Source organism: Mustelus asterias, chromosome 22, assembly GCF_964213995.1.
Source record: "Mustelus asterias chromosome 22, sMusAst1.hap1.1, whole genome shotgun sequence".
Classification (NCBI taxonomy): domain Eukaryota; kingdom Metazoa; phylum Chordata; class Chondrichthyes; order Carcharhiniformes; family Triakidae; genus Mustelus; species Mustelus asterias.
In genome coordinates, this window is record NC_135822.1 from 61,988,617 (window position 1) to 62,013,166 (window position 24,550).

The window sequence follows — 24,550 nt, forward strand, 5'->3', positions numbered from 1 at the left end:
AAGAGGGTAGCCAGGGAGAGGGTTGGCCCACTCAAGGACAAGGGAGGGGATCTGCGTGGAGCCAGAGGAAATGGGCGAGGTATTAAATGAGTACTTTGCGTCAGTATTCACCAAAGAGAAGAACTTGGTGGTGATGAGTCTGGGAAAGGATGTGTAGATAGTTTGAGTCATGTTGAGATCAAAAAGGAGGAGGTATTGGGGTTCTTGAGAAACATTAAGGTAGACAAGTCTCCAGGGCCTGATGGGATATACCCCAGAATACTGAGAGAGGCAAGGGAGGAAATTGCTGGGGCCTTGAGAGAAATCTTTGTATCTTCAGTGGCTGCAGGGGAGGTCCCAGAGGATTGGAGAATAGCCAATGGTGTTCCTTTGTTTAAGAAAGGTAGCAAGAATAATCCAGGTAATTACAGGCCGGTGAGCCTTACATCAGTGGTAGAGAAATTATTGGAGAGGATTCTTCGAGACCGTATTTATTCCCACTTGGAAATAAGTGGACGTATTAGTGAGCGGCAACATGGTTTTGTGAAGGGGAGGTCATGTCTCACTAACTTGATCGAGTTTTTTGAGGGAGTGACGAAGATAATTGATGAGGGTAGGGCAATGGATGTTGTCTACATGGACTTCAGTAAGGCCTTTGACAAGGTCCCTCATGGCAGACTGGTGCAGAAGGTGAAGTTGCATGGGATCAGAGGTGAGCTGGCAAGGTGGATACAAAACTGGCTCGGTCAAAGAGAGGGTAGCAGTGGAAGGGTGCGTTTCTGAATGGAGGGCTGTGACAAGTGATGTTCCTCAGGGATCAGTGCTGGGACCTTTGCTGTTTGTAATATATCTCAATGATTTGGAGGAAAATGTAACTGGTTTGATTAGCAAGTTTGCAAACGACACAAAGGTTGGTGGATTTGCGGATAGCGATGAGGACCATCAGAGGATACAGCAGGATATAGATCGGTTGGAGACTTGGGCGGAGAGGTGGCAGATGGAATTTAATCCGGACAAATGTGAGGTCATGCATTTTGGAAGGTCTAATACAGATAGGAAATATACAGTAAATGGCAGAACCCTTAAGAGTATTGATAGGCCAAGGGATCTGGGTTTACAGGTACACAGGTCACTGAAAGTGGCAATGGAGGTGGAGAAGATAGTCAAGAAGGCATACGGCATGCTTGCCTTCATCGGCTGGGGCATTGAGTTTAAAAATTGGCAAGTCATGTTGCAGCTTTATAGAACCTTAGTTAGGCCACACATGGAATATAGTGTTCAATTCTGGTCGCCACACTACCAGAAGGATGTGGAAGCTTTGGAGAGGGTACAGAAAAGATTTACCAGGATGTTGCCTGGTATGGAGGGCATCAGTTATGAGGAGAGGTTGGAGAAAATTGGTTTGTTCTCACTGGAACGACGGAGGTTGAGGGGGCGACCTGATAGAAGTCTACAAGATTATGAGGGGCATGGACAGAGTGGATAGTCAGAAGCTTTTTCCCAGGGTGGAAGAGTCAATTACTAGGGGGCACAGGTTTAAGGTGCGAGGGGCAATGTTTAAAGGAGATGTACGAAGCAGATTTTGTACACAGAGAGTGGTGGGTGCCTGGAACTCATTGCCGGGGGAGGTAGTGGAAGCGGATACGGTAGTGACTTTTAAGGAGCGTCTGGACAAATACATGAATAGGATGGGAATAGAGGGATATGGTCCTCGGAAGGGTAGGGGGTTTTAGTTCAGTCGGGCAGCATGGTCAGTGCGGGCTTGGAGGGCCGAAGGGCCTGTTCCTGTGCTGTAATGTTCTTTGTTCTTTGTTTAAGTCCCACTCCTTGCACACATGCAGAATGTAGGCTGATACTTCGGTGCAGTAGTGAGGAAGTGCTGCAATGGTCAGATATACAAAGAACAAAGAACAGTACAGCACAGAAACAGGCCCTTCAGCCCACCAAGTCTGTACCGACACAGATGCCTCTCTAATCTAATGCTTTCTTGCCTCTACGTGGTCCATGTCCCTCTATTCTCTGCCTATTCACGGACCTATCCAGATGCCTCCTGAATGTTGTTATAGAATCTACTTCCACCACCTCCTCCGGCAGCGAGTTCCAGGCATTCACCACCCTCTGTGTGAAAAACTTGCCCCTTACATCTCTCTTAAACTTTCCCCCTCTCACTTTCAACCTTGTCCCCAAGTAATTGACCCTTCAACCCTGGGAAAAAGACTCTGACTATCCACTCTATTCAAGCCTGTCATAATCTTGTCAACCTCTATCAGGTCCCCCTTCATCCTCTGACGCTCTAATGAAAACAATCCAAGTTTGTTCATAATCCATATTCTCCAAACCAGGCAACATCCTGGTAAATCTCTTCTGCACCCTTTCCAATGCAACAACATCCTTCCGATAGTGTGGTGACCAGAGTTGTACACAATACTCCAAATGCAGCCTAACCAAAGTCTTATACAGCTGCAACATAATTTTCCAATTCCTATACTCAACGCCCTGGCCGATGAAGGCCAGCATGCCATACGCCTTCTTGTCCACCTGAGTTGCCACCTTCAGGGAACAGTGGATCTGCATGCCTAGTTCACTCTGTATGCTGATATTTCTAAGGGCTCTACCATTTACTGTGTACTTTCCTTCTGCAGTAGACCTTCCAAATCGCATCACCTCACATTTGTTCAAGTTAAATTCCACCTGTCACCTTTCGGCCCAGGTCTCCAGCCGATTTGTATCCTGCTATATCCTCTGACAATCCTCCTCACGAACCACTATTATCCCAATTTACATTTTCCCCCAAATCATTTATGTATGTTACAAACAGAGGCCCCAGCACTGATCCTTGTGGAACACCGCTTGTCACAGACTACGTCACAGACTATGTCACTATCCACCTTGACAAAAATTCTACCATATTATGGTCACTCGTTCCCAAGGGTTCTCTCAACTAGATTGCCAACGAATCCTTTCTCATTGCACAACACCCAGTCCAATATGGCCTGCTCTCTTGTTCGTTCTTCAACATATCGCTCCAAAAAACCATCCCATGTGCACTCCAGATGCATAAAGCATCAAGGCCAAGCTGACTGACAGATTTAACAGTTAGCTGACAGCATGCTACAAAAAAGTTGCAGGTCACCTCAGAGCATAAGATGCAGGGTGGAGCTCTTTGCTCACACTATCTGAACTTACAACCTGTAGCTCATTTGAGATCTCCCTCCCGAACAGCACTGTACTCGAACTTCAGGAACTGAAGCAGTTCAGTAAGGCAGCTTAACACCAACTTCTGAAGGGTAAATAGGGATGGGCAATAAATGCTGGCACAGCCAGTGACAACCAAATCCCATAAATGAATTATTTTAAATTCTCAACTTCTACAGAATCATCTATAAAGACTGCTTTTCAGTGTCATAAGACAGTTGTCATACAGTATTGACGATCAAATTTGCCTTTATGTTTTCAGCCCAAGATATCACAACTTGCATCACACAAGAAATTGCTCTCTTTCTCAAGTGCCGTGGCTTCTCCTCCTTCATGTACCATGCCTTGACAGGGTGTCGGCAATCATGGTCCACAAATATGCTTGGAAAAGTACTGCAGTGGTTTGACATTGTCTTTTGCAGTGTGGCTGACCAGAAAACTCACACACTCTTGAGCATTAGGCGTATTGGAAGGAATCGCAGGTAACTAACCTATCTGACCACATTATGATTGCAGCTTCAGAAGCCATCACGTCCTGAAGTTGGACTTGAACCCAGAACTTCATGCCCAGAAGTTGTGACACAATCACTGTGCCACAACGCCTTCCACAGTGACCATTAAAGAAGCGTATTATCCCACGCTTCACTACAATTCAAGGCCTTGTGTCTAAATACAAGAAGGGACAAACCTCTCAACATCAGGATAAAGTCTAACAGGTTTATTTGGTAGCACGAGCTTTCGGAGCGCTGCCTCTTCATCAGGTGAGTGGCTCACTCACCTGATGAAGGAGCAGCGCTCTGAAAGCTCCTGCTACCAAATAAACCTGTTGGACTTTAACCTGGCATTGTGAGACTTCTTACTGTGCCCACCCCAGTCCAATGCCGGCACCTCCACATCAAGAAGGGACAAGAGCAGTGAGGTACATCATTTCTGAATGTTACAATCCAGAAGCATAGTGTTCCAAGTAAAAATATTTTGTCTAAAGCCCTTGAGCATCACAGAGTTTGCCTGCGTGATAATCAATTTCATCTGATTTTGACAGAATTGTTGTGCTCTTCCAACATTTTATGCTTCTTTTCAAACTGCCGGCATTAGGAATTCTCTGACCTCACCCACGGCCATGATGCTCTGGTCCTGCTGCAGTAACTAGCAATTTGACTGCGCCAAATTCTCCGTTCTGGCTGGCAGCAATGGTGGGACGAACGAGATTGGAGAACCCAGGCCATTGCTTTTTTTCTAAAAAAAAAATACAGACATCCATTGACATTGAAAAGAGTAAAATTGTTACTTGTGCGTTTGTGAACTTCGCTTTCGACAGAATCTTCGCACTAGTTCATTTCTTTTCACAAACAAGTAGACGGCCACAAGGAGCAGAGGTGCCACGAGAAGGAAGAACACCAGCAGGCCATCCCTAAGTGCTGTATTTTTATCTGGAAGGAAAAAAAGACGCTTATTTAACAGAAACGAATCATTCCTCAGAGAGAAGTCAGTGGCAGTGTGACGTGATTGCAGAGTCGCACCGGCAGAGACACAGACATCGAAAAACTTGACAAAAATGTTATAAGCAGCGGAGGAACAGTTTACAATCTATAGTCATCATATTATCGACTTAGGTAAGTTAGATCTACATTGTTCTAAGAAAAATCCTGTGTATACATGGATTTCCTATTACGACACTTCTTGGCAACACTTAACGTGGAAAATATCTAAGCACAGGGGTGTCACGCAGGAGCTCAAAGAAAATGTGTTGGCTTTATGAGTTTGAAATATACTATTCCATTGTTCTTCTTTGTTTTAATCATTTTGAGTCCCCAAATGTCAGCAAAAATATGTTTTTTAAATTAAAGTTATTAGTACAGGCATTTTATTGCAAACCATGGGGTATTTTAAATGATCAGGATAGCTAGAATTACATTATTTTGTCATCGAATTATTTAAGTCAGACCTGTTATTAATATGAATTACAGATAAACTTATCTACTTCTGACTGAGGGGTGTTTTTTTCTCGATTTGTATTAAATGACATAGACCTGAATGTACAGGACACAATTTCAAAATCTGAAGATGACACCAGATTTGGAAGTGTTGTGAACCGTGAGGAGGATAGAGGTAGACTTTAAGAGGATACGGACAGGCCGGTGGAATGGGAAGAAATTTGATGTTGAGAAGTGTGAAGTGATGGTCAGAAGGGGGAAGAGGTAACAACATAAAAGGTTACAATTCTAAAGGAAATGCAGGAGCGGAGGGACCAAGGTGTACATGTGCATAAATCATTGAAGGTGGAAGGTCAGATTGAGAAAGCAGTCTGAAACCTGGGTTTCATAAGTCGAGGCACAGACTGCAAAAGCAAGTAACAAACCTTCAGAAAATACTGGATCAGTCTCAACAAGGTGGTTGTGAACTGTTTTTTGCAGTGGGAGTTCTCACTAGAATCTCCCACACTCTGTGCACAGCAGAGGCCACCAGCGTGAATATCATTCGATTTATAAGAACATAAGAACATAAGAAATAGGAGCAGGAGTAGGCCATCTGGCCCTTCGAGCCTGCCCCGCCATTCAACAAGATCATGGCTGATCTGAAGCGAATCAGTTCCACTTACCCGCCTGCTCCCCATAACCCCTCATTCCCTTATCGATCAGAAAACTATCTACCCGTGATTTAAACATATTCAATGAGGAAGCCTCCACCACTTCAATGGGCAGAGAATTCCAGAGATTCACTACCCTCTGAGAGAAGAAGTTCCCCCTCAACTCTGTTCTGAACCGGCCCCCCTTATTTTGAGGCTGTGCCCTCTAGTTCTGGTTTCCCTTCTAAGTGGAAAGAATCTCTCCACCTCTACCCTATCCAGCCCCTTCATTATCTTATATGTCTCTATAAGATTTCAGGAGGCAGGGCCTATTCGCACCAGCGGGCCTCAGCGCATGCACAGTGGGCCCAAACTGTCAGGTTCCCGTTTGCTGGCCAGATCGATCGCTGGCCAGCCCGGGACCTCCGCAGTGCTGCCCAACTCCCCCCCCCCCCCCCCCCCCCCCCACCAAAAGCCCAGGCCCCCACCAGACCCTGGCCCATATAGGCCCTGCCCCCTTGGCACTGCCCCATGCCCACTGGACATTGGCACCTTGACTCTGGCAGTGCCAGAGGCACAGGCTGACACTGCCAGGGTGTCATGACCCCCCGACCCGACCCCCGCTCCCCACCCCAATATGTGTTTTGGGTTTGGAATGCACTGCCCGAGTGTGTGGTGGAGACACATTCAATTGCAATTTTCAAAAGGTAACTGGATAATTATCCGAGGGGAAAAGATTTCACTGAACTACAGGGAAAAGGTGGAAGAGTGGAACTCGCTGATTTCTTTTCAGAGAACTGACACAAAGACAATGTGCTAAACGGTCTCCTCCTGTGCTTCAATGATTCTAGTTATAGATACATTGAGGAACTTGATAAACACAAGAGAAAGAAATAAGCTGAAGGTTACTCCGGTCAAGAAGGTTGAAAGGAGGTCTGTGTGGAATAGAAACAGAGATGAGGTGGGCCAAATGGCCTGTTTTTGTGCTGTCAGTTCCATATACAGCTGCCAGCAGGGTAAAGAAACGAAATTGCCACAAATTTGCACCGGCATTTGCCGGGGACGCAAATGGTGACGTGGGCACTAAGTATTGACCAGGAAGTCTGACCAACCAGTGTGACCAGGGCACCAAGCTCCACAGCTCAGGTGGCTGTTGCCACAAGCCACACCCAGCTCCAGATGATTGACGAGCAGCAATCTTCAAAACGATAGTGATGGGCTTGTGAAGTGGGTGGCAGATGGATTTTAACACAGGGAAGCGTGAGGTCATGCATTGGGGGAAGTCAAACAGGTGCAGGGAGTACACAATAAATGGGAATATACTAAGAGGGTAGATGAAGTGAGAGACCTTGTCATACAAGTACACAGGTCCCGAAAGGTGTGATTATAAAGAAGACTCTTCCTCATTGGCAAAGGTTTAGAATATAAAAATAAGGATATAATGTTGGAGTTGTATAAAACATTGGCGAGCCCAGAACTGGAGGATTGTGTGCAGTTCTGGTCACCACATCAGGGGAAGGATGTAATTGCTCTGGAGAGAGTGTAGAGGATGTTTACAAGAACGTTGCCAGGGATAGGAAAGTGTAGCAATGCAGAGAGATTAAATAGGTTGGGGTTGTTTTCCTTGGAACAAAAGGGGGCTGAGGGGTGAGTTGTTAGAGGTGTACAAAATTATGAGGGGAAGAGACAGAGTGGACAGGATAAATTGTTTCCCTTGGTGGAGAATTCTAGAACCAGGGGACATAGATTCAAGATAAGTGGCAGAGGGTGTCGAGGGGACATGAAGAAGAACTTTGTTTTTTACGCAGAATGTCGTGGGTTACTAGAATTTGCTGCCCAAGTTTGTGGTGGAGGCAGAGACCCTAAACTATTTTAATAAGTGTCTGGATTTGCACCTTAAGTGCTGTCAGCAACAGGGCTATGGGCCGGGTGCAGGAAGGTAGGATTAGAACGGGCACCTGGGTGACCAGGGGCTGGCATGGACAAAATGGCTTCCTCCTGTAGCCTTTCCATGGTTATATGGTACAGCCCAGGGTCCAGGTCACCTTCCGCTCCTCCACCTCCAGATCCCGCAACACCTGCTCCTGCTCGGATAGAGCCAGCTGCATCTCTGACCATACTGCCATGGCCACCGCTGCCATCACAGCTGTTAATGGAGCAGCAGAATGGATGGCCAGTCAGCAAAGGAGAATTTATCATCTTTACCATCCAGTGGTGCTCAGGTGGCGCTGGAGTGGTGCTCCAATGCGCATAGGCAGCACTACACCCCTGTCTCTGCAAGCATTGACAAGGGTTGGCCTGTAGGCCATTGCTCTGTTAAGTGCTGCTGAAGCCTTGATAAATTGCAACATTATATGCTGTACATTGCAGCTATTAAATGCTGGATGTTTAAGCTAGTGGACATAGTCCCGACCAAGCAGACCGTTCTGTAGTTTTAATATCGTCACAAACATTATCATTTTAAGCTTCAGCTCTGCATTTGAACACAATAAGCTAACAAAATAGTTTTCACTTACCATCATAGGTTGGTCCACTGTCAATGCTACCTCCATAGCCAGTGTTTACACAGTTAGGAGGTGCCCACCCTCTGTCGCAGTGACAGTTCTTATTGTTGTTGCATACCTGAAAACCAAAATACGACTTGGGTCAAAATGATTAATTCCTACAGGAGTGCAAGGTTATCGGAGAACAATATAAACATTTGCCAAAATGAACTAGCTTTGCATTATGTAAGAAAAATAAACTATTCTGTCAAGATCCCATCCACAAGTCTGTGAATTGGTGGTAATCATAGAAACCCTACAGTGCAGAAGGAGGCCATTTGGCCCATCAAGTCTGCACTGACTCTCTGACACAGCATCTCACCCAGGCTCCATTCCTGCAACCCCACATATTTCCCCTTCTAACTCCCCTAACTATACACCTTTGGGCACTAAGGGACAATTTAGGTCTGGCCAATCCATCTAACTTGCAAATTTTTGGACAGTGGGAGGAAACTGAAGCACTTGGAAGAAACCCACATAGACACAGGGAGAACATGCAAACTCTACAGTCACCCAAGGCCGGAATTGAACCTGGATCCCTGGTGCTGTGAGGCAGCAGTGCTAACCACTGTGCTAATCCTGGAGCGTTGTTACTTTAGCATCCAGTGACTAACATTGGATGAGCTGTTTTAGACTGCTATTACTCCCAATAAATTAATTAACCAAATTTATCATCATCCCCTCTGAACGCATCATGGAAACATTTATTTTCTATACACCTATTAACTTTCACCAGAAAAACAGAGCGCAATTATGCCAAAACTTGGTCAATTTTGTACCAAGTACTCCCCACCAATTAGAAACTGCATTGAAAATACACTTTTCTCACCTCCATCAGAAAGGGAGGTTCAAGCTGGATTTAAACCCATCTCCTTGAAATTAAAAGGCCAGACAGGAAAACAGACCCATGGAATGGTGTTGTGTACACACACATTCATGAGTTTGAAAGGCTGTTCCCGAAATCCAAATGTTGTTTCCGTCTCCCAAGATGCTGCCAGACGCCCTGAATATTTCCAGCATTTCTATCTTTTTATTTCAGATTTTCAAAATCTGAAGTACCTTACTCCTGTATTAGTGGTCTGTTTCTGTGCGTACATTCCAGATAGCTTGACCAGAGTGGGGAAAACCATAACTTGATCATTTAAACCGCTTCTAACCAACGTCATTGAGCAATCTATAAAGTAGTCTTGTCATAATTCATCTACAACTGCACGGGAAACATTAAACTTTAATTCTGATGTCTTCGCAAAACTTTTGTTGTCATTTCCTTCATGTAGATTTAATTTAAGCCCAGAAGATGGAAAATAGTAATTGATTTAAAACAGAGGTAAAGACAACAGTGTTCGAGCTGTCTGTAACATTGCCTGTTCAAAATACAGATTCTGGTTCAGCAATGGGCCAACTGTTTGTTCTGCACCAAGGGACACCCTAAATATAAAACCATGAACAGAAAATGCTGGAAGTTTTCAGCAAGCCTGGCAGCATCTCTGGACAGAGAAACAGTTAAAGTCAATGACCTTTTGTCAGATCTGCAAAATGTTAGCGGTATTACAGATCTTAAAACAAGCACAGCAGTACAGGAAAGAACAAATGGGAAAATCTGTGGTAGGGCGGAGGAAAAGGCAGATTAAATGACAAAATCGATGAAACGGTAAAGAGACAAACAAAGAAACAAAATGTAAAGGAGGTGCCAATGTGACAACAGAAATACGAAAGCAAAATACTGCAGCTGGTGGAAATCTGATATGAAACTATAAGTGTTGGAAATATTCAGCAGGTCTGACAGCATCTGTTGAGAGAAACAGTTAACATTTCAGGTTGACATTACCTTTCAACAGGAATGGGATAATTACCAAATAATGTAATCCAAAGACAAAAGAAAACATTAAAAAAGCAAGCTTTTGCGTATGATCTGAATATAAATTTTGAGTTTGGATTAAAAGATGAGGTACTCTTCCTTAAGCTTATGTTGAACTTTATTGGAACGATGTAGGAGGCTGTGCACAGAGTGGTAGAGTCATAGAGGTTTACAGCATGGAAACAGGCCCTTCGGCCCAACTTGTCCATGCTGCCCTTTTTTTTTGTTACAACCCCTAAACTAATCCCAATTTCCCACATTTGGCCCATATCCCTCTATACCCATCGTACCCATGTAACTATCTAAATGCTTTTTGAAAGATAAAATTGTACCCGCATCTACTACTGCCTCTGGCAGCTTGTTCCAGACACTCACCACCCTCTGTGTGAAAAACATTGCCCCTCTGGACACTTTTGTATCTCTCCCCTCTCACCTTAAACCTATGCCCTCTAGTTTTAGACTCCCCTACCTTTGGGAAAAGATATTGACTATCTACCTTGTCTATGCCCCTCATTATTTTATAGACCTCTATAAGGTCACCCCTCAGCCTCCTACGCTCCAGAGAAAAAAGTCCCAGTCTATTCAGCCTCCCCTTATAACTCAATCATCAAGTCCCCGGTAGTGAGGTAGGAAGTGAAAACAATAATTGATTGGAAGGTGAGTTACCCTTGTGGACTGAATGGGGCTGTTCTACATAGTGTGGTCTCCTGAATGTAAGATGAAGCTGGATAAGTAATGAATAAAGCACCCTATTTTAGCCAAGGGAAACTGTGATTTACTTAGAATCATGGAATCCCTACAGGAGGCCATTTGACCCATCATGCCTGCACTGACAACAATCCCACCCAGGTTCTATCCCCGTAACACCACGTATGTACCCTCCTAATCCCCCTGACACTAAGGGGCAATTTAGGATGGCCAATCAACCCCAACCACGCACATCTTTGGACTGTGGGAGGAAACCCACGCCGACACGGGGAGAATGTGCAAACTCCGCACGGCCAGTCACCCGAGGCGGGAATCGAACCCGGGTCCCTGGTGCTGTGAGGCAGCAGTGCTAACCACTGAGCCACCATGCCACCCTACTTGTACTTTCAATTTCGAGTTCAGTAAAGAACAAAAATACAAAATATCAATGCTTTAATTAGAATTAATACTTTACACAGGAGCTCTTACTTACACCATTGCCATTGCATTTTTTCTGCACGTCACAATCGTAGTTTAGGATCGAGGCATCCACACATTTGAATTTCATGCAGATCTAAAACACATTAAAATGGTGGTAAATAGGTGAGAGTGTGACCAACGTTGGTCTTTATTGTTCTTGGATTTATACATCATATTTGTTTTGAGAAAGGTGAATTATTACAACTTTATGTATTGTAAGATGTTTGAATTAAAGTACAATTTTTCTTATATGGCATGCATGGGGAATGGTTGGTGCCAGTTGATCAAAAATGTGGGTTAACAGAGAGTTCTGTTTACCAATGGAATGGATTGTAATACTTGGAGCATGAATGCAAATTCTCAAAGTAAAGAAGGGTATTTTCTTTTACTTGTAATCTTCAAAAATACATTGAAACATAAATCAAAGTATAAAATAATACAACACACAAGTATGTTCCAGATAATTTCATAATTGCTTCCATTTGGTATAGTTATGAGTCATAATGCGAGGTGATGCATTTTGGTAGATTGAACCAGGGCAGAACTTACTCAGTTAATGGTAGGGCGTTGGGGAGAGTTACAGAACAAAGAGATCTAAGTGTACATGTTCATAGCTCCTTGAAAGTGGAGTCACAGGTGGACAGAGTGGTGAAGAAGGCATTCGGTATGCTTGGTTTCATCGGTCGGAACATTGAATACAGGAGTTGGGACATCTTGTTGAATTTGTACAAGACATTGGTAAGGCCACACTTGGAATACTGTGTACAGTTCTGGTCACCCTATTATAGAAATGATATTATTAAACTAGAAAGAGCGCAGAAAAGATTTACTAGGATGCTACCGGGACTTGATAGATTGAGTTATAAGGAGAGGCTGAATAGACTGGGGCTTTTTTCTCTGGAGCGTAGGAGGCTGAGGGGTGACCTTATAGAGGTCTATAAAATAATGAGGGGCATAGACAAGGTAGATAGTCAATATCTTTTCCCAAAGGTAGGGAAGGCTAAAACTAGAGGGCATAGGTTTAAGGTGAGAGGGGAGAGATACAAAAGTGTCCAGAGGAACAGTTTTTTCACACAGAGGTTGGTGAGTGTCTAGAACAAGCTGCCAGAGGTAGTAGTAGAGGTGGGTACAATTTTATCTTTTAAAAAGCATTTAGACAGTTACATGGGTACGATGGGTAGAGAGGGATATGGGCCAAATGCGGGCAATTGGGATTAGCTTAGGGGTTTTTAAAAAAAAGGCGGCATGGACAAGTTGGGCCGAAGGGCCTGTTTCCATGCTGTAAACCTCTATGACTCTATACTGGAGGAACATCAGCAATTTGGGGAGCGGAGAATTCCAGTTGGTAGAGTGCTGTACAAATACAAAGACCAGAATTCACCCGAATCGGGACTAAGTGCCCACATGAGCGGGAAAACTGGAGGGTCGCCCACCTGATGGATGCAAATTAAAGCATACCAATAAACCCACTAGCCAGCCTGGCTTTAGAGATTGGGGTGACATTTTTAGAGGGTGCCTTGATGTCAGAACTCAGAGACAGACAACAAAATGCAATGGTGACCTTCTCCCTGCCCCCAGCTGAACAATCAAACCCTCACAAATAATGGGTCAACCCCCCCCACCACACCCACACACACACACCAACGTGGTGGTGATCCGATTCCCTCCTACTCAGACCCCCATTCAGCTCCCCCATCCCCACTCAGAGACCCCATCAGACCCCATGCCTTGGCAGTGTCAATAGTGCCTGGCACCTTGGAACTGACATCCTGGCCTGATGCTTTGGACCCAGAGGGTGGTCAAGGAGGTTAGGTCCAGTGGGCATTTACTTCTCTGTCACTGCCAATCTGCAAAGGGAAGGGTCCCCCAAGGATCCTGGGGAAAGGGGTTGACCTCACCAATCTCCCCGGGGATCGGGGGTCTCATGGCTGAACTGCACCTTCTAGCCCTGGCAGACCTAAAGGTCACCCCTGACATGATGATTTCAGGTAGCTCTGCAATTAATATCATCATTCCTGCCTGTCAGCTGTAAATATTTGAAGTGGCCTGATCACTTTAATCTCCAAGCCCTGTGGATGGCTGGCAGGCTTTGAAACCACAGCAGCACTCCATTCTGCATTTCCCTTTCTCGCTGTCAGAAGCTGTGGGTGTGAGCAGTCCTACGACAGAGAGGAGATTGGGCACGGTGGTTAGCACTGCTGCCTCACAGTGCGAGGGATCTGGGTTTGATTCCCAACTTGGGTCACTGTGTGGAGTCTGCACGTTCTCCCCATATCTGCATGGGTTTCCTCCAGGTGCTCCAGTTTCTTTCCAAAGTCTGAAAGATGTGCTGGTTAGGGTGCATTGGCCATGCTAAATTCTCCCTCAGTGTACCCGAACAGGCGTCGGAGTATGACGACTGGGGGATTTTCTACATAACTTCATTGCAGTGTTAATATAAGTCTACTTGTAACACTAATAAATAAACTTTTATAAAGATTTCAATTTCACTGGGGAAGGGGGTAGTTTCTCCTCCATAAACGCTCACTCAGCGTCAGTGTATTCACATAACTTTTATCTGGTCTCTAAGCCTTCCTAGAAAGCTGAAAGCTTTGAAACCCTCCGTATTCCACAAAAAGCTTTGACCTCTTTCAATTTCATCGTGCAGTGTTTTGAAATAGGTTTTCATTCACAGCTTAATGGATTTCTAGTCAGCCTCCAGTCAGCTGTGTTTATTGACTTGTCCCTTCATGCTTGAATGAATCTCAAGTTACCCCCATTGTTCCTAATTGGGTTAAATTTGAGTGATATGCAAGTGATTTTCAACACATTTAGTGTGTTAGAACCCTTTGTTAATACTGAGATACCTTGGGAAACATGCTGACCCTCCTTCCAAAAGTTTCAGCAAGCCAAAAGTAAACACCTCTATTGCTGTAAAAAAAATGTTTTACTAGAAACTGAAATTATTCAATAGAAATCTATAAAAACACACAAAAATTACAAAATCTTAAGATGCTTAGAAATTTATGATTTGGAGAGCCCTGTAATATCTTTCCTAGCATCCAGAGTTCCAGAAATCCTAACTTCAGAAAATCTAAGTAATGCTTTCCGAAATCTAAGTTCTGCAAAGTTTAAGCGTCTAAGTTTAAGCGTATTTAGAGTTTCAGTGTACTTGCTGGATTTCTGACTTGCAATCCTGCCGATACAAAAGTCATCTCTTCTATTCTCGGAGTGATTTCCAGGGCATGGGGTTCATTGCAATAACCTCATCTTTGATCACAAAAGCAATCTGTGTTGACTGTTATCAAGTCAGCACCGTTGGAATTCCCCTATCAGGCTTCACCTTATGAGTACTTCTGTTGTAAAAATAAACACAAGCTTCATACTAGATCACCAACAATAGATTTGAGATACAGAGTTAACTCAGTGTGTAAGGAGTTCAGTTGCTGGTATTGAACTCTCGCAATATTGTATATTTTTGACAACATTAAAAGCCCAACATACTCATGTCAGCATCATCAAACTTGCCCGTGACCCAACTTTACATGGGTCCATAAAAATAGAATAAAGAAAATTACAGCACAGGAACAGGCCCTTCGGCCCTCCAAACCTGCACCGACCATGCTGCCCGACTGAACTAAAACCCCCTACCCTTCCAGAGACCATATCCCTCTATTCCCATCCTATTCATGTATTTGTCCAGACGCCCCTTAAAACTCACGACTGTATCCGCTTCCACTGCCTCCCCCGGCAGCGAGTTCCAGGCACCCACCACCCCCTGTGTAAAAAGCTTGCCTTGTACATCTCCTTTAAACCTTGTCCTTCACACCTTAAACCTATGCCCCCCAGTAATTGACTCTTCCGCCCTTCTGACTATCCACTCTGTCCATGCCTCTCATAATCTTGTAGACTTCTATCAGGTCGCCCCTCAACCTCCGTCGTTCCAGTGAGAACAAACCAAGTTTCTCCAACCTCTCCTCATAGCTAATGCCCAGAGATCAGAAGCATGAAAAATAAGTGCCTCCTTTTTCTGCCATTCTAATAGAGGCGGGAAAGCAGTCGATAGCTCATTCCAAATTCCCATGTTTTCATTCGATCACTCTTTTCTGAGATTTCCAATCTCAGCAGCAAATTTGAAATGTGTAAGGATATGAGTGAATCGGCATGCGGCAAGCTCAAATGTGCCATTTGTTCAGCACTTACTGGTACTCTGTCACGTTAAGTTAGGTGTCAAAATATCCAGGCAGCCATTACCAACTGAATCATGACCTTTAGAATAAGCATTTACCTACTTTAAGTAGTATATCTTTGCTTGCACTTTGAGCCTTTTAGCAGGCTTAACGTTTGGGCCAGAATTTTCCCACCTTTCCGTAGTTGCAATTCTCCAGTCCCACTGCTGAGTGCCAAATTGTCCATTCTCGCTGGCAACAGGAGCAGGGCGTATGACATCAGAGAATTCCGGCCTTGGTGTCCGTATCATAGAAATCATCATAGAAACCCTACAGTGCAGAAGGAGGCCATTCGGCCCATCGAGTCTGCGCCGACCACAATCCCACCCAGGCCCTACCCCCACATATTTACCCGCTAATCCCTCTAACCTACGCATCTCCGGACTCTAAGGGGCAATTTTTTTTTTAACCTGTCCAATCAACCTAACCCGCACATCTTTGGACCGTGGGAGGAAACCGGAGCACCCGGGAGGAACCCACGCAGACACGAGGAGAATGTGTAAACTCCACACAGACAGTGACCCAAGCCGGGAATCGAACCCAGGTCCCTGGAGCTGTGAAGCAGCAGTGCTAACCACTGTGCTACCGTGCTACTGTGCTATCATGAGACATGGATTACATAGAAAAACCCAAAGTCAGTGAACATTTATTATACCTTGCCCGTGTCACATCGGGTCCCTGCGTTTACCATGCCAGGATCTGGGACATCCGATCCCAGCCGGAAGTCAACCCCCCAACACATAGTCCCACCAATCGGTGTCTGGATGATGGAAGGTTGGATTCCAAAAACAGGTCGAGAGTTTACGTTTTCACATTGCAGCTTCCCACACATGGAATTTCTAGATAAATAAAAATACAAAAAAATCAAGAGATATTACTGCAAAAGAGATTGTATATTGCATAAGTTACGGTAGAAGAAACATGACAGTAATGTTCATTAAGTAATTTACTCAGTGGTAGGTTTTTTTCTTGCAAGTAGTACTCTCGCCTCCTGGTCAGAAGATTGTGGGTTAAAGTCCCATCCCAAGGCTGAGTACAAACATCAAGGCTAACACTTCAGCGCAGTATTGAGAGCGCGCTGTACTGTTGAAGGTGCTGTCTCAGGTGAGACATTAGATGGAGGTTCCTGCTGTCCTCTCATGTGGATATCAAGACCCCATAGCATAATTATGAAGAGCAGAGGAGTTATCCCCCAGAGTTCTGGCCAACATTTATTCCTCCATCAATATCATGAAAACGTTTTAGCTGATCATTATCCATGCTGTTTGCGCAAATTACTGTGCGCAAATCGCCAGCAGTGCTTCCAACGTTAAAACAGTGTCTACACTTCAGAAGTACTTTGTGGGATTTGCTGAAGTTGGAAAAAGCACAGTATAGATGCCAGTTTTTCAAAAGAATCAGAAGCAGAATGTGTTACGGAACAGAAACAGGTTTTGAGCCCACTAAGTTTGTACTGATATTTTTACACCACGAGCTATATTGTCTGTACCCACACTCTTGCTCGCTCCCTTTACTCTTCGTCTCAACAATGGGTTGAAATTAGATAAGTGAAGGAGTGTAAAACAAGCAGGAAGTACTTTATTGTCGTTATACTGGAATACCGATATTGAACTGAATGTTGGGAGGGTGTTGGACGAACAATGTTATGACACCAGTGTTGCATTTTCAATTGGACAGTCTCAATCACATTCACATTGATCCTCTACTCTCACAATCCATGACTCAACAATGACATTTCTACTCACTATCGTAGAATTGTAGAATAGTTACAGCGCAGGGGCAATTCAGCCCTTTGAGTCAATGCCAACTATCTGCAGGAGTAAGTCAGCTAGTCCCACTCCACTGCCCTTCCGCAGCACTGCACTTTTTTCTCTTTTGAAAGCAACAATTGAATCTGTCTCCACCACACTGTCAGGCATTGCATCCCACACCCTAATCATGCACTGTGTAAAAATATTTTTTCTCTGGTTGCCTTTGGTTCTTTTCTCTTTATCTTAAAGCAATGATCAATACAACAGTCAGTGGAAGTTGTACTACTGGTTAGAAGAACCATAAAAAGACACTTGGCTTTATTCCTGGAAGAATAGAATTGTAAAGTAGGAATGTTATGCTAAACCTATACTGAACCTTGGTTAAACCGCACTTAAGAGTACTGTGAGCTGTTCTGGTTGCCACATTATAAAAATGGACAGAGAAACACTGGAGAAGGTGCAGAGAGGATTTACAAATATGATACCAGAAATGTGGGAGGAGAGAATCATAGAATAGAATCACAACAGTGCAGAAGGAGGCTATTCTGCCCATCAAGCCAGCACCGACTGCAAACCTACCCAGGCCCCATTCTCCATAACCCCACGAATTTACCCTGCTAGTCCCTCCGACACAAAGGGGCAATTTACCATGGCCAATCAGCCTAACCCACACATCTTTAGACTGTGGGAGGAAACCGGAGCACCTGGAGGAAACCCACGCAGACACGGGGAGAGCTACACAAACTCCACACGGACAGTCACCTGAGGCCCGAATTGAACTTGGGTCCCTGGCGCTGTGAGGCAGCAGTGCTCACCACAGTGCCACCGTGCCGCCCATATCAGGATGAAATTGAAAGTTTTGTCTCCTTTCTCTTGAAAAAAGACTGAGTGGTGATCTAATAAAGGTGTTCAAAATGGATTTGGAGAGAATGTTTCCTCTTGGGGGAAAAACATTGGACGGGATGATTTTAGAATTGTACCCGTTAGATAATATTGCCTCTCTTCGTTCTTCTGACGAAAATCTAACACTTCACAATTATAAAGTAAATTAATTAGTTTATATATGTTTTTTCTAAAAAAAAACATTTTGAAGCATCAAATAGCCAATTACAGAATAAGTAATAAATGCACAAAGTTAAATATTTAATGAGTAGAGCAATTCAATGATTGCTTCTGTGTCTACCACTCAGGCAGGTCTCCCAAGACTACACTTACCACAATTTGGAAACCACTACATTAGAACCATTAAACCCCAAATTGAACAATGGCCAAGATCAAATGGTACAATGTTGGAAAACTAAACATATATTGGAAGAAGACAGATAATAGATTATTGAGCTACATCTTTGTCCTATCAAAACTAATCTTTATGCTTCGTACCCCGGTCACTGAACTATAGGTTAGATTGGTACACACAACTGAGATGTGAACTACATAGGAATAAAATGAAACAGAGAAAAATGTACCTGATCTCACATTTCTTATACCCAGCCCCACTTGATCCACAGTTTCCAAAACGGTCACCTTTTGAATTCACTTCTTGAAAACAAGTATGTGGAGCAGTCTTTGCATCTGGAAGTTAAAAACCAAATTGATGGCAAAAAGCACTGATTTCAAACAGACCTTCCCTGCACCTCCTCCAAATACTCAAAACTCCCCATAACTTTCCCTGGAATGGAAGATCTCAGTAAGATCTCCACAGCAAAAAAGGCAAACAATGCATAGACATGTTTCATCTCATGTTGTTGTTACTGGTACTGCTTGCCTAAGAAACTTAGATCTGCACCCCAACAGTTAAATATGTACCCCAAAAGCTACCAGTGGATTGTGGCTGCAGTATGTGCTCTCTGCACGATGCGGTACAGCAAGTCGTGAAGCTTGCTTCAACAAAACTTCGGAGCACCATCCCCCCGCTACCAACAGGAAGGGCAACAACACCAGTCTCTCTGGTTCTGTGCGAACACCTTCACCTCCACATTAAGGTTGCGAATTGGGTGTGTTTCTACAATGCTGTTCATCAAAATTGTGGAATGACGCACTTGGATGGAGGAGAGTTGGAAGAATTTAAAGAAAATGCAAACTCTTATCAATTTAAAAACCTTTTCATTGGTCGTTTAAAATAACTTTGTTACACCTATTTAAAGAAAGGTTAATTCAGTTGCGAAATATACTTTTAAAGCCATTATCCAAGACACTTATCGGGGACTTACTGTTTCCAAATAAAGCGATGCACTGGGCGTCATAACTCTGACATGCTCCATTGTAGCAGTATGAACTGTTCTTGTGGCAAGGATGCCCATCCTGCACAAACACATCAGCCTGGCAGATGTGACTTGTTCCATTGCAGTACTCTGGGAGATCACATTCATTCATAGATGCTCGGCACACTGTTCCAGCTGGGCGGAACTGTAATGGCATAGGTGGAAGGAGTGGAGTAGAAATGTTAAACAAGAGTTGCATGGTAAAGCTTAGACGTGCACGGTGTAAATTATGTATGCACTATTACATTCTATAATTACACAAGAGGTACACAAGGTGAAACTGCATGGGACCAGAGGTGAGCTGGCATGATGGATACAGAACTGGCTCGGTCATAGAAGACAGAGGGTAGCAGTGGAAGGATGCGTTTCTGAATGTGATGAATGGTGTTCCTCAAGGATCAGTGCTGAGACCTTTGCTGTTTGTATAAAAATGATTTGGAGCAAAATGTAACTGGCTTGACACAAAGGTTGGTGGATTTGCAGATAGCAATGAGGACTGTCGGAGGATACAGCAGAATATAGATCGGTTGGAGACTTGGGTGGAAAGATGACAGATGGAGTTTAATGCGAGGTAATGCATTTTGGAAGGTCTAATACAGATGGGAAATATGCAGTGAATAGCAGAATCTTTATGGTATTGATAGGCAGAGGGATCTGGGTGTACAGGTACACAGAACAAAGAACAGTACAGCACAGGAAACAGGCCCTTCGGCCCTCCAAGCCTGTGCCGCTCATTGGTCCAACTAGACCATTTGTTTGTATTCCTCCATTCCCAGAATGCTCATGTGACTATCCAGGTAAGTCTTAAACGATGCCAGCGTGTCTGCCTCTACCACCCTACTTGGCAGCGAATTCCAGGCCCCCACCACTCTCTGTGCAAAAAACGTCCCTCTGATATCTGAGTTATACCTCGCCCCTCTCACCTTGAGCCGTGACCCCTCGTGTTCGTCACCTCCGACCTGGGAAAAAGCTTCCCACTGTTCACCCTATCTATACCCTTCATAATTTTGTACACCTCTATTAAGTCTCCCCTCATTCTCCGTCTTTCCAGGGAGAACAAGCCCAGTTTACCCAATCTCTCCTCATAGCCAAGACCCTCCTAACCAGGCAACATCCTGGTAAACCTTCTCTGCACTCTCTCTAAAGCCTCCACGTCCTGCTGGTAGTGCGGCGACCAGAACTGGACACAGTACTCCAAATGTGGCCTAACCAGCGTTCTATACAGCTGCATCATCAGACTCCAGCTTTTATACTCTATACCCCGTCCTATAAAGGCAAACAGGTCACTGAAAGTGGTAACGTAGGTGGAGAAGGTAGTCAAGAAGGCATACGGCATGCTTGCCGTCATCAGCCGGGGCATTGAGTTTAAAAATTGGCAAGTCATGTTGCAGCTTTATAGAACCTTAGTTAGGCTGCACTTGGAATATAGTGCTCAATTCTGGTCGCCACACTACCAGAAGGATGTGGAGGCTTTGGAGAGAGTACAGAAAAGCTTTTACCAGGATGGTGCCTGATATGGAGGGCATTAGCTATGAGGAGAGGTTGGAGAAACTTGGTTTGTTCTCACTGGAGTGACGGAGGTTGAGGGACGACCTGATAGAAGTCTACAAGATTATGAGGGGCATGGACAGAGTGGATAATCAGAAGCTTTTTCCCAGGCTGGAAGAATCAATTACTCACAGACATAAGTTTAAGGTGCGAGGGGCAAGGTTTAAAGGAGATGTACAAGGCAGGTTTTTTTTACACAGAGGGTGGTGGGTGCCTGGAACACGTTGATAGTGTAATCAGATACGATAGTGAGTTTTAAGGGCGTCTGGACAAATACATGAATAGGATGGGAATAGAGGGATATGGTCCCTGGAAGGGTAGGGGGTTTTAGTTCGGTTGGACAGCATGGTCGGTGCAGACTTGGAGGGCCGAAGGGTCTGTCCCTGTGCTGTAATTTTCTTTGTAAAGTTTGCAAAGAATTGCCTTTTCCACTAAAACAAAATTGTCTGTCCCAAATCTTCCAGCTAAGGTTGATAACCCCTATTTCTCACCCTGATCCAACGAACAAATACACACTTAGTTTCCCCCGATTTTCCAGAGCAATCGTCCACTGGAGGACCTTTCCAAACTGACTAAAGTGCAGCAAACCTTGGAGGGTGCAGATGAGAAAATCCATGCAGAAGCCACATCCTCTTTTTATGGCACAAGCGGCTATATTCTGGTAACTAAAGAATTTAAATGCTCCAAAGATTCTTTGAAAAGCAACCGAGAGACCCATGAGTTAGATGGTCAATTGGTTGCGATAAGTGGGTCGGAAACTAGGTAGGGTGTTCAGCGTAGGGTAGGGGGGTCAGATCTGGTTAGAACATTACAGCGCAGTACAGGCCCTTCGGCCCTTGATGTTGCGCCGACCAGTGAAATCAATCTAAAGCCCATCTAACCTACACTATTCCAATATCATCCATCTGTTTATCCAATGACCATTTAAATGCCCTTAATGTTGGCGAGTCCACTACTGCTGCAGGCAGGGCATTCCACACCCTTACCACTCTCTGAGCGAAGAAGATACCTCTAACATCTGTCCTATGTCTATCACCCCTCAATTTGAAGCTATGTCCCCTCGTGCTAGCCATCACCATCCGAGGAAAAAGGCTCTCGTTATCCAAATTGGTTAAATTGGGAATAGTAGTCAGGTGGATTGGGGGGGGGGGGGGGAAAGGGTGAATGGTAGGGCTGTTCAGGTTGTATTGTGGGGGAGGGAGGAGTTGAGGGGAAGTTGGGGCAGGAGCGAGTGCGAGTGCGAGTGTTGGGGGGGGGGGGGGGGGGTAGTCAGTTGTGTAGTTATTAAACTGTTAGAGTAGGTTTTAATCTAACATTTCCCAGATTCAGGTTGGAAGCATCTGAAATTCCTGACTCCAAGTCAGAGTTGGAGACTTTTACATATTATCCCAGGGAGCATGGGAATTGCCCACCGGAAGTTCAAACTTCCCATGCAATTCCCATAACCTCTGAGGGTTCCTGTGGCTAAATTGGGGTGTGTGGGAGGGGGGGGGGGGGGGGGATGTCCAATCTCTGGACACTCTGGAGACCAGAACATCTGGATGATTCTTTCTCAGACCAACAACAATTTGTTTGTGTCTCATCACTTTTAATGTTATCAGATGCTTCCCAGAAGCATGAGCAAACATTTGACAGCTGCAGAAAGAGATGCTGTGCCACATGACCAAAAGGTCTCAAGGAAAGAGAGAGAGAGGTTTTGGGACAGATTCCAGAATTTAGGACCTTGGCAACTGAAGACTTGGCTGCCAGTCGTGGAGTGATTAAAGTTAGTGAGGTCAGAATTGGAAGAGTGTAGATATCTTGGAGGATTTTAGGTCGGCATGGTAGCACAGTGGTTAGCACTGCTGCCTCACAGTGCCAGGGACCCGGGTTCACTGTCTGTATGGAGTTTACACTTTCTCCCCGTGTCTGCATGGGTTTCCTCCAGATTCTCCGGTTTCCTCCCACAGTCCAAAGATGTGCGGGTTAGGTTGATTGGTCATGCTAAGTTGCCTCCGGGTGTCAGGGGGACTAGGAGGGTAAATATGTGGGGTTACGGGGATCGAACATGGGCGGGATTGTTGTCAGTGCAGTCTCGATGGGCCAAATGGCCTCCATCTGCATTGTAGATTCTATGACTAGAGGAGATTACAGATTGGGAATGGTGGAGTCATGAAGGATTGGAATACAAGGATGAGAATTTTAAAATCAAGGCTCTCCTTAACCTGGAGCCAATGTGGGGCAGCAAGCAGAGGTGATTAACAAACTGGATTTGGTGTGAGTTAGGACACCGACAGCAGAGTTTTGGATCACCTCAAGTTCACATAAAACACTGCACAACTAACTAACATAAAATATTCTAAACCCATGTTTACAATTTTTCAGACAATTTCAAGAGCACTTGTACACAAGTAGAAATAATTTCTGCAAACTGAGAGCAGTTGGCTCAGAGCGAGAGAGAAGATTGTAATTTCAATGATAATTCTGAAGAGATTGTCCACAGTGAGTGTGGCTGGACAGTCGGTAAAGGTCAGGATGATTAAAATAGCAAATTAATGCCTTCTATGTACAAGCACTAAAATAGAGATTGCTGATATTTCTAGTCGTGTGATCCCTTTCCTGACTCATGTACACAGGGAATCTCCTTGTATCTCTTCAACTTCATTATCAGGGTTGCATTTTGCCCTTGATCTACTTTCAGCACTCACCCTCCCTGTTCTGCTTATTGCCCTCACTCTCCAGATTATTCTCTTCAATCGTTACTTCATGATCTTTCCCAATCCTCTCTTGACATTTTGACTTCCACTGTCTTTCCACAGTGGGAACTGAAATTTGGTCTCCAATGATCTGCGTTGCACCTGTCCAAATGAATAACCCATGTGTTTCTCTACCACCAAATGTGTGCCTTCTATGAATCATTTATCTCCAGCTCACAAACACAAGTCAGCCTTCAGGTTTATCCAGTCTCAGCTACGTCCAGAGACAGCAAGTCAGAAATTTAAAGTTTCAGCCTGGTTTTGGATTTGAGCGCATTTTTTAAAATGGTAATCCAATACGAAAATATGGCGTGCTGCATTGTCAGAGATGCCATTCTTCATCAGTGATGTTCGTGCAGACGTTAAAGCTCTACTTCAGGAAGAATATCGAGTCCATTCTTCAACAAACACCATTAATTCATGGAAAATTACTGTGCACAAAATATGCCTGAATAACTTGTGTGTTGTTAGAAGATTGAAGCATTTTGGGATGAGCCACTATATCTATTCAAGTCTTCCTGTTCAGAGAATGTAGGACGTTTACAGCACTAAAGAAGACCACTGAGCCCTCCATGCCTGTGCCAGTTCCTTGGAGATTGACTCAATTACAGTAATCCCAATCCTCTGCTCTTTCCCTTAAACTCTGTCATTTGTTTCCTTCGAGTATTTAATCAATTCTCTTTTGCATCTGGTTATCAAATCTGCAATATTCCAAATTATAACTGCCAGTCTAAAAATA

General features: G+C 44.4%; 1 protein-coding gene across 2 annotated transcripts in view; it reads right to left on the reverse strand.

The window, feature by feature from the left end:
- LOC144510106 (disintegrin and metalloproteinase domain-containing protein 9-like) overlaps nt 1-24,550 on the reverse strand; it is a 142,499-nt gene that overhangs the window by 26,988 nt on the left and 90,961 nt on the right. For both annotated transcript variants that reach the window (XM_078239381.1, XM_078239382.1), the window contains exons 14-19: nt 19,478-19,673; nt 18,734-18,839; nt 16,172-16,355; nt 11,322-11,402; nt 8,257-8,362; nt 4,463-4,604 (exon numbers count right to left, since the gene is read on the reverse strand). In XM_078239381.1, the coding sequence (XP_078095507.1) occupies nt 4,463-4,604; nt 8,257-8,362; nt 11,322-11,402; nt 16,172-16,355; nt 18,734-18,839; nt 19,478-19,673 (815 nt within the window). The remainder of the gene's footprint in view (nt 1-4,462; nt 4,605-8,256; nt 8,363-11,321; nt 11,403-16,171; nt 16,356-18,733; nt 18,840-19,477; nt 19,674-24,550) is intronic.